The following is a 13255-nucleotide window of genomic DNA, read 5'->3' on the forward strand; positions in this document are numbered from 1 at the left end:
GCAGAGCCCGCGGCCGCCACCGCAGCTGGCAGCAGGGATTTACCTTGCCGTTTCCTTCCACTCGGCATCTTCACCCTCCTTCAGGAAGATCTCATCCAGCTTGGTGAACAAGTGGTGGGGAATGTGCTGCTCATCCTCCTCGGTGCCGAGGATGAACTACACCCGCTGGGATGGGGTGTCTGGGGGCAGAAGATAAATCCCGTTACCACACCTGCATTCGGCCTGTCACGCTCACATGCAAATCGGCCATTGATTGGCACCAGTTCAGCCCTAAATATTGGGCTAGCCCCTCTCCCCCAGGTCTGGCCAGGCTTGCACAGAGCCATGGAGAAGGAGAAACGCCAGATCGGGCAAAAAATGTCATTATCTAGGATGGGAAATAATTATCTGAGTGGAGTGATGAATAAGCACTTTGATGATGGCTTTTAGCAAAAGAGAATTCTTCCTTTTGCTGCAAAGGCTGAACTGCAGGTCCATGGCTACTATCATGACGGATGAGGTGTGACGAGATCAGAGATATCTCCAGGTCATTTTTGGGGCTTTCTTCACCTCTCCCTGTCTCTGTAGTAGTGAGGAAGAGGGTTTGTTGTCCCTCTTAGCTGCCTGCAGGAGGCTAAAATCCCACCTGGGCTGCAGCCTGCGCCTCATCCTTCTCCCCAGGGTCCCCAGCATGCTGCCCCCAGTGGTGGCATTGCCAGGGCCAGTGAAACTTCTCCTCTTGAAGCAGAAGGCTGTGGGGTGCCATGGGGGATGGGAGCCTGGTGGAGATGGTTACAAATACTGTGATGCACAGATTTTTCCTTTGGGGGGAATATTTCCTGCCATTTCCAACAGGCGATTTGCGGAAAATGACCTTGCATTTAGCCAAGAGCTTATTGCACTGGTTAGGACATCCGAGATGGGTCATCCTCTCACCTGGTTGTCTCCTACGGCAGGTCTTCCACGATGTTGCCTATAAAGCCAAGAACCGGGCTGACCTGGTGGCTGGCATCAATGAGTTTCTGGATCAGGTCATGGTTTTGCCGCCAGGAGAGTGGGATCCCTCCATCCGAATTGAGCCCCCGAGAAACGTCCCTTCGCAGGTGGGTGCTGCGGCAGAAGGAGGCACGATGGGGACGGGCAGGAGGGCAGCACGGCTGGGGGTGCTGCTCAGGGGCCCAAATTTACAGGTCACATACCCAGCCCAAAAAGCAAAACAAGCCAGTGGCTTAAAAGACATATCTTTATCTTATTTCCATTTTACCAGGAAAAAAGGAAGGTGCCAGAAGCTCTCGATGACAGTGCTTCTCACAGCAAGCCGGAGAAACACAGCGGTCCTGAACTGGAGCGGACAGGAAGGTGTGAACTGCAATAGTTTGGTGGGGTGTTTTTCTGTTTGCCCCTAAAATCTGAGTGCGCACCTCCCTTCTAGCAGAGTTTTGGGGTGAAGTGGGTCAGTGAAGGGGCTCCAGGTTACCAGCTTGGTCCCTTGGGCTGGGTGGGTGGGAGATTTGGGCAGCTGGGCTCAGCCGCAGCGTGGTTGCACACAGGTTTTCTTGCTTTGGGGTGGAAGCAGATGTGTATGTAGCTCCAGGTAGAGCTGTGCTGCTTCTCAAAGTGAGGGACTGTTGCAATAAGAGGGGACGGGCTCTCAGGTTTGGTCTCTTTTTCTTTTTGTTGGAGGGTTTCTTTTGTTGGAGGATGGACAGTGGGGTGGATTGAGAACTGGCTGACAGATAGAGCTCAGAGGGTTGTGGTTAGTGGTGCAGTCTAGTTGGAGGTCAGTAACAAGTGGTGTCCCTCAGGGGTCAGTACTGGGTCCAGTCCTGTTCAATATATTCATCGATGATCTGGATGAAGGGATAGAGTGTACCATCGGCAAGTTTGCTGATGACACTAAACTGGGAGGAGTGGCTGACAGGCCAGAAGGCTGTGCTGCTTTACAGCGTGACCTGGACAGGCTGGAGAGTTGGGCAGGGAGGAACCTAATGAAATTCAACAAGGGTGAATGTAGGGTACTGTATCTGGGGAGGAATAACCCCACGCATCAGTACAGGTTGGGGGCTGACCTCCTGGAGAGCAGCTCTGTGGAAAGGGACCTGGGAGTCCTGGTGGACAACAGAATGACCATGAGCCAGCAATGTGCCCTGGTGGCCAAGAGGGCCAATGGCATCCTGGGGGGCATCAAAAAGAGTGTGGCCAGCAGGTGGAGGGAGGTCATCCTCCCCCTCTACTCTGCCCTGGTGAGGCCGCATCTGGAGTACTGCGTCCAGTTCTGGGCTCCCCAGTTCAAGAAAGACAGGGATCTGCTGGAGAGGGTCCAGCAAAGGGCTACGAAGATGATTAGGGGATTAGAACATCTTTCATATGAGGAAAGGCTGAGGAACTTGGGTCTCTTTAGTGTAGAGAAAAGAAGACTGAGGGGGGATCTTATTAATGCTTTCAAATACTTAAAGGGAGGATGCCAGAGGGATGGGAGGAGTCTTTTTTCAGTGGTGCCCATTGATAGGACGAGGGGTAATGGGCACAAGCTTGAACATAGGAAGTTCCATCTTAACATGAGGAGGAACTTCTTCACTTTGAGGGTAGTGGAGCACTGGAACAGGCTGCCCAGAGAGGTTGTGGAGTCTCCCACTCTGGAGATGTTCAAAACCCGCCTGGACGCTGTCCTGTGCAACCTGTTGTAGGTGACCCTGCTCTGGCAGGGGGGTTGGACTAGATGATCTCCAGAGGTCCCTTCCAACCCTGACTATTCTGTGATTCTGTGTTTTTTTTGTATGCCTCAGTTTCTACTGGGGCTAAAATGGGAGAAGGAGACTTCTTTTTAGCAACGGAAGTTACTCTGTGCTTGCGATTGTCCTTCCTCAGCCAAGAAAACTTAACGTGGTCTTCCACGAAAATGGTTTAATTTTTTTTCCTTCCTCCAGGCTCTTTGGAGGTTTGATCCGGGATGTGAAGCGAAAAGCCCCCTGGTTCTGGAGTGACTTTCGGGATGGTCTGAGCCTGCAGTGTCTGGCGTCCTTCCTCTTCCTCTACTGTGCCTGCATGTCCCCCGTCATCAATCACCTTTGGGGGACTGCTGGGGGAGGCGACCAACAGCCACATAGTGAGCACCTCTCTCTGTTGGGTGGCACGAGGGAGGACAACACTCATGCAAAAGTCCTTGCTGCAGTGAATTTGCACTTGTGGTTTTCCCTCTAATGATTTAATTACTCGCTGCTGCCTCTCTTCCCTGGACAGAGTGCCATGGAGTCGCTGCTGGGCGCATCCATGACCGGCGTGGTGTATTTCCTCTTTGCTGGCCAACCTCTCGCCATCCTCGGCAGCACCGGCCCCGTCCTCGTGTTCAAGAAGATCCTCTACAAATTCTGCAAGTAAGGCTGGCTGCTGCGGCCAGGTGCTGCGAGCGCCTTCAGAAGAAGGCAGGGATGGAGAAAAGATGTTTTTCTTAGTGGTAGTTGGTAGATTTAAGTTGTCTTCTGTGTCACAGACATCACGCGCTGCTGCTTTAGTATGTGACGGTGCAGGAGCCCTCGGTCTCTGAAGGATGGATGGGTGGTTCGGGGTTTTTAGAGTTAAAGTGAAAGAGCAGGAGGAGGAGAAACCACAAGGATATGGATGCCCGAGATGGGCTGCACAGGGAAGATGAGACAAATGACTCTGGTTTGGGAATGAGGGAAGATTTGCTTTCCTCTCAGTACAAACTCGGGCACTTTTTTGCATGTTTTTTGCTGGAAGTGGAAATATATTTTACCCACATATCCAAACAGTTCTCTGGTCAAATGTTTTGATGGTTTTTGAAAAAGCAGGAGCTTTTCAGGCAAAATGGATATTTTCCATGACAGTCTTTTTGTTGTGGCAACTGTGATGGGAGATTAACCTCTCTTATTGCAATTAAACATATTATGAAGCCCCAACTTGCTGGCAGCAGGTAACTGGGTGCAAACCCAGCCGGTTTCGCTGTTAGGGCATCGGGGTGATGTGGGAGAACACCACCTTCCACAACAGGGACCTGACCTCAATTAGCCTCCGAGGCATTAACCCAAGGTAATTGTTAAAGAATGATAATTAAATAATTGGCCTCTCCTCCTGCGGGCCCACACCCTGCGCCGCAGCCCCGAGGCTGTCTGTCGTAGGACGTGGAAACTGCATTTACCATCCGCAGCCTTGACACGCTCCTGAATTGCTGCCGACTTTCCCCAAAGGAAGGCACGGCTCGGAGCCTCTTGCTGCCCTTTCCACCCTGCGTTTTCTTTTGCTTTCCCAGGGACTACGCGCTCTTCTACCTCTCTCTACGGCGTGCATTGGGCTGTGGACCGCCTTCTTCTGCATGGTGCTGGTGGCCACTGACGCTAGCTCTTTGGTGTGCTACATCACCCGCTTCACCGAAGAAGCCTTCGCCTCCCTCATCTGCATCATCTTCATCTATGAGGCTCTGGAGAAGCTGAGTCACCTGCGAGAGGCCTACCCTGTGGACACGCACAGCAAGCTGGACTTCCTCACCATCTCCTAGTGGGTTTCTTCCTCCTAAAGTGCCGCTGCCCCTTGGCAGGTGCTCAGGGCTGCACCTCCATCGCCTTCCCCTCACCTCTGTCTTGGCTTCTCTCCTCCCAGCTGTAAGTGTGAGGCACCGACCCATCCCAGCAACGAAACCCTGCAGTTCTGGGAGAGCAACAAGATCAATGTGTCTGGCATCACCTGGGAGAACCTCACGGTGACTGTAAGTGCCCCGAGTCACTGCTTCCTCGTGCCGCGGCCGTGGCGTCCAGGGGCACTGGCCTGGTGCAAAGCTCAGAGCCCTTCAGGTGATGATGGGCTTCCAACTGTGCCAGTGCTGCTCTGAAAAGTCGTTATTTCAGTCTAAGGTGTGGGTTTAACCCCCTTGGGCCTGGGAAGGAGAGTCCACCTCATCCCTGACATGGTGGGCAATAACTGTTATCCTCAGGACAGCGGTTCTGTCTGGGAGCAAGGTTCAGTGGGTGCTTTGGTTATTGGAGAAGTTGGAGGACTTCAGTTCATGCTTGAAGGCCATAATTAGCTTCCTTAATTGGTTCCTAGTAACTCCAGGCCTTGCTTTCTTACTCAGCGCTGTCTGAAGGTACGTGCATAAACTTGCATGTCTGAGCAGCTCCTTGGGCCATTACTGCTGGAAGCAGAGCTCAGGCACAGGGTGGGACGCTCTTATAGACATCTTCACCCCCCTTGGCTGTGTCCTGTGAGCCCGCCCCCTGTGAGCCCGCCCCTGGGAAGGGACAATTTGTCTCTTCTCCTTTCCTGTCACTGTTGTCTTAGCCCTCCTTCCCCGTTCCCTCTTTCACTCTCCCCAAGAGTTTCCAGTGTTTCCTTCCCCTCTGGTGTCTTCTTCAGCCACGGTTACCTGCTGTTCAAGCGGAGGATGTGCCATAGGTCTGTGGTACGGTGTCCCATCACATCTCCTGTCTCCGCTGTCGTGGAGAGTTTCATGGACCTGCCTGTGGACACGATGGCCCCTACACACCTGAAGTCCTCTTCAGGCTGAGAGATCTGGGGCTGTTCAGTCTGGAGAAAAAATGGCTCAGGGAGACCTTATTAAGGTGTCTCAATGCCTGATGGGAGGGAATGAAGGCAAGGGAGCCAACTGTACCTCAGGAGTTCCCAGTGAGTAGACTCGGAAGGTTGTCAAACCCTGGAACCACTGGAACACTGCAACCGCCCAAAGAGGTTGTTAACTCTCCACCAATGGAGATCTTCCAAAGCCTCAGGAGTTCCCAGTGAGCTTTGAATTTTGAGGGTGGCCAAACACTGGAACAGGTGTCTCAGAGAGGTGGTGGAGTCTCTAATAACGGAGTTATTCAAAACCCACCGAGAGAAGGTCCTGAGCAACCTGCTGTAGCTGACCCTGCCTCAGCTGGGGCTTGGACTACACGGTCTCCAGAGGTGCCTTCCAACCTCACCCATTCTGTGAGTGTAGAGGACAAAAGTAAGACAGAAAGAAATGAGAACAGGTCCCCTTGGCCACAAACACCTTGGTCTCCTGTGGAGAGGACCTGTGATGAAGAGAGGAAACTTATAATGAGGAAGGAGTAGCAGAGATGGAGTGTTATGCACTGACTGTAATCCTCCATTTCCCATCCCTCGTGTGCCTCTCCAGGCGGGAGTGAGAAGAAGAAATGCAAATGCAAATGAAGGAGTAATTTGAGCCTAGGGGGGAAAAAAAAAAAAAAGTGGGGTGGGGGAATGGTCTAAAATATTTAGTCATAGTTTCTGTCTATCCGAGTCTACTTGACTTGGCAATGAACTGATAATTTGTAAGTGATTTCCCTGTCTTTGTTTTGACCCATGATCATCTTTCCCCTCGTATCATCTTGAGGACGGGGAGCGAGTGAGCAGCTTGGTTGTTGTCTGGCTGCTGGTCAAGGTTAACCCACCTTTCATAAACCCGCTTTCATTCACAACCAGACTGGAGAGCACTTTGTAACGTGTGTGGTGGGGATGGAAGAAGCAGATACTGGGCTGATTGTTCTTGAATTCTGAGAGAACTAGACAAGGTAATCTGCTGACCTCTTCGGTCTCTAGCTTGCAGGCTGTAATTCTTACTTACACGAGGAGATGAATAAAAGTGTGCAGTTTCCGTTAGGTGTGACTGTGCACTGCTGTGGAAAAACTGCTTCCACAGACTAACAGCATGACTGCAGTTTTTGGAGATGTCTGCCTGCACAGCTAATTTTCCTGAACATTTCCTTTGTCTTTGGGCTTTTCACCATAGCCTAAGATAACATTTGGAGCTTGAGAGCTGGTTTTGGAGATGGTCTGCAACCTTAGCTTTGAGTGTCCGTGTTTATGCTACTTTATGTGCCTTTTAGATGGCTTTATCTGTTGCACGATCTTGGAGTTGAGCGGCACTTTTTCCCTCTTTGAGCAGTTATTTCAACACGCTCAGTTTTTGAAAGATGAGTTTTAGTGAACACCAGGTTTTTTACAGTGCTGTTTAAGCTGTTGCTGGAATTAGCGCTCAGCATGAGCAACTTGTAATTGGAGTCAGACAGAAAAATTGAAACACTGGGGCCTTTTGTCTTTAAGATGGCTGTGACTGGTGGTGGTGGCTGCGTTTCATTTGTTGCTCCAAGAGCAATGGCTATGTGGCTGGTCAGAGTCTAGCTTAGACCTCAGTCATTACAGTATTATGTCAACTCTTGCTTTAAGAAACAGTTCATAGCTGTTTCAAGAGATGCCGGTGTGAACAGGGTTAAATTTGACAGGGTGGACATGTTCTGTATTGCATTTACATCTCCGAACTGGAGTGCGGGGAGCTTGAGGTGTGCAGACAGCTTCAGGGATTAGCAAAATGGTTGATTGCAGTATGGAGGCTATGTGATGTGTACACAGACATTGCTACAGGTTCACTCACTGTAAACCTGGTGAAACTGTTTGTTTTCATCTGCTGGCTTTCACTGGCATGGACAAATGTAAAAGGTGGAAGATAAACAGAATATAAAAAATACCCACTGATAAGTCAGATGCTGCTGTGGGATAATTGAGTGTTTTGGTGGTTTGTTGAGCACCTCAGTTTTTGGAAGGACACCTGCATTCTCTCTGCTCTCTTTTTTTTTCTTCCAGATTTTGATGTGTCCAGAACATGAAATGGAGAGGGTAAACATGTACTGTGAAACCTGCAGAAGGCCTGTTTGTCGTCTATGTAAACTGGGTGGATGTCAAGCAAACCACAGAGTAACAACCATAAGCACTGCCTACAAAACCTTTAAGGTAAAAGTAAATATTGTTGGACCTGGCCTTAAGAAGGGGGAAGAGCACTGAGCCTCGGGTTTAAGGGCAAACTTCCCCTGGCAGGATGCCAGGATGTGTGTTTGGAGGACACTGAACGAGTCATGAGGCATGCTGCTGTGCAACATCTGTTAATGTATATATTAGTGTGACATAGTGTGCGGCTAAGAAACTAAACTATATTTTCTATGAGGCTTCAAACAGAACCCCTTAAAAGCGCTTCCACCTTATGTTAGCCAACTGTGCATCAGTACTGACCAATGCAGAAGGTTTAAGAAGTTAATGGTTTACAATCTGGCTTTTTTAAGGCAAGTGTCCTTGTGGCTTGGGTTAGCTTATACTTCAGAAGCACTCCTGAAGAATCTGCATCGGCAGTTATCTGCTGGGACGCTGTATGTTTTTGAAGTTGCAGAGCTGTTGATTCCCTAAGCACCATACAACAGGGCAGACTTGCAAACACTGCTTTGTTATTAAAGAATGATTGCTGCTGCCTCCTCTTCTTCCTTTGCTTCCTCTCTTGCTCACAGGAGAGAAAAAAAAAAAAAAGCCCATCCCAGCCTGCCTTCTGCTCTTTGGCCTCCTCGCCTGTTTGCAAGGCTTTTCCTGTACAGCTGTGAACTCTTGCAACTAAGGAAGTGCAGAGACACTCCTAAGTTCAAGTTTCCAACCACTCATTTTTCTAGCAAACCTTACTACAGATGAGTTAATAACCTATGAGGCTTTTCTATTAGTTCTGGTAATGTCTTGAAGACTCGTGTTCCTAGCCTAAGAGAGAAGGTGACTGCTGTGGCTGGGGAAGGATGAGCCAGCTGAGGCTGTCACCTCTTCTCCTCAGAGGCTGTGCCACCAGTCCTGCACATGGCAGTGGCCTGATGTCCCGGGCCAGTCATGGCGGGTCACTGAGCAGTTCTCCGCAGGGTTGCTGCTCCTAACTGATGGCAGGCTCTTGTCCTCGTAACTACAGAAACTGAGTGCTGGCTGGGTGGCCCACCTGTGCTTGTTGTCAGTTTGGGTGGGATGCCCTTGTTCTGCCTGCCAGTTTGCTGTTTTATTTTAACAGGAGAAGCTTTCAAAAGATATCGAGTACCTCATCAGTAAGGAGAGCCAGGTGAAAGCTCGCATCACGCAGCTGGATCTGCTGCTGAAAGAAACAGAGGTGAGAGTGGCTTGTGGGTTGTCTGGGGATGGACCTTGCAAGGACACAGCAGGGACTCCAAATGGAACAGTGAAGTGTTCCAGATCCTTTGGGTTTTTTTTTTTGTTAGCCAGCAAAACCATTTCTGAACAGTTTGTGTTGGTTCTGAGTCACAGACGGTAAGACCTAATCCTGACAGTGTGGGAAATTTGGGCAACCTACAGAGGGAAGTTAAGTTTTGGGTGCTGCTGTGAATTTAATTGACATAAAGCTTATTTGATACCTTACCCAAAGAGAGGTGGGTTAGACTTACAGCTCTTGCATATGAGTGGTGCTGCACAATTTATGCTGTCTGTTTACCTTGAGGATGTTGCAGTAAAGTCAGAATTAAGGGCAAAATCTCCCTGCAGAAGAGTCAGAGCTGGGAGCTCACATACGAGCTGAAAAACGCAATGGCAAAAATTGGCAGGAGCTCCTGGCCCTGCCTGTATCTTGCTGCAGATGGCCTTTGTGCTTCATAGTTCCTTTAATCCAGGGCACTCATCAGAGGTGGCACTACAGGGCATAGGGGAGAAACTGGGCTGGACTCCCAGTTCAGGGTGACTGGGGAAGGTGGAAGAGCACCTAGGTCTTGGGCATGAAGACTTCAGACGCTGACTTGCTTTTACAGTGCTTTTCCATGAACTATTTAGACAAACGCTGTGCGTAACTCAATACATAATCGGAGGAATAATTTCCTGCTCTTTCCTCTCTGTGTTAACGTAGGAGACGCTTACTAGCTTGGGTGCAGTGCTGATTGCATTTTCAGTGTTGAAGAGCATAACAAAGCTCGTTAGTCTTGTCAGTCAAACAGATGACTAGTTTGCTCTGATCTCTTGAACAACCCTAAGTACGTTTCTGTACACAGCCCCAGTGCTGTGGGATCCGTCTAAAATGTCTTTTGTTCCCTCCTAGTGCAACAGTGAAAGAGCTAAAGAAGAAGCATCTCAGAGTTTTGAGAAATTATCTCATGTCCTGGAAGAGAAGAAATCCGCAGCTCTTAGGGCAATTGAAGCTTCTAAGAATTTAAGGCTGGAAAAATTGCAAACACAAGCAGAAGAATCTCAAGGGCTCCTGGAAAATAATGGCCTTGTAGGACTTGCTCAAGAACTGCTTAAAGAAACCGATCCATCTTGTTTTGTTCAAACAGCAAAACAACTTCACGTCAGGTATCTTATTAATTATCTTCCGTTCGAGGTACAGGTACTGTTCCAGGGATGTCTGGTCAGTCATATTCTTTGGACACCTGCTAGGAAAGTACTGAATACAAGTACTTTGTGTTGCAGAGCCTCAGAGGCGGTCCCGGTACCATTCAGTAGAAATTCCTATATTACAGTGTGCGTTAAAAAACAGCCCAGAGGAGGGGCTCTGTCCTGCGCCAACGCCTAGCCTTCTTCAGTAGGACTGCAGTGGAAGGGTAACCCATTCAGCTCACTGATACAGTCCTTTGCTCAGAGATTGCATCGGGTATTTGCAAGTTAATCTAACAGGTCTCTTCTGGCTTTAAACTCTTTGATCTGAATAGTTGTGCTCCATTAGCGCTTCACACCTATTTTGTTCTTTGAATGTAATGCCCCAAATTGTTAAAATGCTCTGCCAACCAAAAGATTCCCTGTTAGTTATCTTTACACTGATGTACAAAAGGCCTTTACATTTTGCATTTTAATTCTGTCTAGAGAGACAAGTTTCTGGGACACATGAGTAAGTACCTGAAAAGAGAACTTTTTTTAAAGCAAAACCTAGCGGTTTTGCTCTAAGGAATGCACCCATGTGAATTCCTTTTTCCCTCTTCTGCCATCCCTCTGCTTCTGTGCTTTCAGAATCCAAAAAGCTACTGAATCTCTGAAGAGCTTCAAGCCAGCAGCTGAAACTACTTTCGAGGACTTTGTGATGGACATAGCCAAGCAAGAAGAGATCCTTGGTGACTTGTCCTTCCATTCCAATGGCAAATTATGAGAGCATCACGTCTTTCTTGAGTTATAGCTTTAAGGGCTTCTCTGGAAAGAGGCAAAACTTGTGCAGGGCTGCAGTTGCAGAACTCAATCTTGTGACTTGCATTGTCCCTTCTGCCTCTGTGATTCACAAGGCGTTACCTGGCAGCAATGCTAGCTTCAGCTTTGATAAAGAAGCTAAGATGCCATGGCATTCAGAACCAGTTTACATTGGCTTCCAAAATATTGTAGTTAAGTAATACTAGGTCTTCCTAGCAGCTTTTTGTCGTGATTGCACGACAGAAAAGAATAGGTTTTTATATGGTTTTTTAGTTGCCAGCAAAAATAAATAATACAACTTTCAAAGTAAAACCAGAAAGGATTTAAGTGCATGAACAGACCCATCCTCATCTGCACTCTTTGACTGAGTCAGATTTCCCCCCCCCACTGTCCCCCCAGTGCTGTAGCCACTCAACAAAGGGCTTCTGTGTTTAATTCTAAAACAACATGTATCTACATTTGAGGTTTTTTTCTCCTGAATCTCTGTCATTCCAGGTCTAGAAATACCAGAAATCAATGAAGAGCAGAGCAAAATGTACAACAAAGCTCTGATCAGTTGGGAATGCCCTGGGAAGACAGACTCAGCTGATATCTATGTTCTTGAGTATCATAAGCTTAATAGAGAAGAGGAGAGTACAACGTGGCAGGAGATCGAAGTTTGCAGCAAGAGCAAAGTCATATCTGATCTCGATGACGACAGCAGCTATGCCTTCAGAGTTCGAGGATATAAAGGATCCATCTCTAGCCCTTGGAGCCGAGAAGTTATCTTGCGTACGCCTCCAGCCCCAGGTATTGGGTTTTCTTATGTCCACGAGCTGCTGGTGGTGTTAAGAGCTGTAGGTGGTTTCCAGTAGCTCCCAGACTTCTACTACACTGTTACCGGTTGTATACATGTTTAAAAGCACTGTTAACAAACAGGTTAAGTAGGTAGCATACTGAGACTGTGTTAGCTTGCGTAATGTTCCTGGTAGCCTTTAAAAGCGAGGAATTCTAGTGCCAGCATGACTTAAAATATAGTTTATAAGCACAGAAATACTTAACTAAGAGAAAATTTTTTGGGATGCTGTTTTTCAGTTCTCAGTTTTCTTTTTGATGACAAATGCGGGTACAACAGCGAACATCTCCTGCTGAACCCAGGAAGAACCTCTGTGGAAAGTAGGGCTGGATTTCCTCTACTGCTGGGGTCTGAGCGCATGCATGTCGGATGCTACACAACCCTGGATTACATCATTGGCGACACTGGGATTGCCAAAGGGAAGCACTTCTGGGCTTTTCATGTGGAAGCCTATTCCTACCTGGTGAAAGTGGGAGTTGTTTCTAGCAACAAGATACAGAAGTTGTTCCATAATACCCATGATGTGACCAGCCCAAGGTAAATTGCAGACTCTTGCTTAATACATGTTTTGTATAAGGAGATGGCTTTTTAAAAAATAAATTAAGAGCGAGCCTGGTCTCAATTAGTATACAAGATGAACCTAAGCAGTGGGAAGTGGCTTGAAGGATATAGTGTAAGCAGGTTGTCCTGTTCATCCTCTACTATTAGTAGGAAGATGTTCTAATTGTCCAGAGTCCTATTTTCTTTCTTTCTGGGAAAGAAATCGGGTTTCTACAGATATCAAGATATGTCAGTTAAAGCAAGAAGGTTAAAAAAGAGAAAAAAAAGCATCATTTGCAAGATTGAAGCAATGCTTAGTTGTCAATAGTAAGATTCTGCCTTAATTCCCTTAGCATACTAGGTTTGGCAGCCACTCAGAGGTACAATGTTCACTGTGCATATCTGTGTGTCTTTGCTGTAGCTTGCGTCATGGTGGATTCCAAGTCACTGGCTCATCCCAGGCTATAGATTTGCATATGACACTGGAGTGCTACTGAGCACAAGCCAAAGTGCAGTGGATAAACCAGCAAAAAGATTTCCAGCTCTCAATTACAGTTGTAGTAAGCCTGGATGTGTCTAGGAACTGCAGGCTGGGAGGCTATCTCCCAGGGGCTCTTAACTTTTTCATGAATCTAACAAAAGTGTTGGCCTTCTGCTGTATAACATACTGAAATTATAAAAACGCCAGTGTCTCAAGCTTCTGAAAGTCAGATGGAGACTTTTTGAAAAATGAGAAATTAGATCCTGATTTTCTCATTTCTCCCGGTCCCTGCCAGGAGGGAGTGAAGCTCAGCCCCGCTCCCTCCTTTTACAGGGAGGAAAACAAAATGGAAAAAAGAAAACCAAATTGTCCTATATTAGAAGTGTATAATTCCATTTTAAGGGTAGGGCAGCAATAGGGCTGGTACCACAGCCCCCCAGCCCCACAGCCACTGTGGGTCACCGGCGTAATAATGTACCTCTCCGGTAATTAAA

General features: G+C 47.9%; 1 protein-coding gene across 1 annotated transcript; it reads left to right on the top strand.

The window, feature by feature from the left end:
• Window positions 1–7575: 7575 nt before the first annotated feature.
• Window positions 7576–12281, top strand: LOC309684777 (E3 ubiquitin-protein ligase TRIM36-like; the record flags this gene model as incomplete). The annotated part of the gene is made up of 6 exons (XM_082500643.1): window positions 7576–7722; window positions 8801–8896; window positions 9830–10083; window positions 10735–10859; window positions 11401–11694; window positions 11980–12281. Coding segments are annotated over 6 exons (1218 nt in total), but the record flags the coding sequence as incomplete, so codon positions are not given.
• Window positions 12282–13255: the final 974 nt, after the last annotated feature.

This window comes from Vanellus vanellus, assembly GCF_965231255.1.
Source record: "Vanellus vanellus genome assembly, contig: HAP1_SCAFFOLD_179, whole genome shotgun sequence".
In the NCBI taxonomy this organism is placed as follows: domain Eukaryota; kingdom Metazoa; phylum Chordata; class Aves; order Charadriiformes; family Charadriidae; genus Vanellus; species Vanellus vanellus.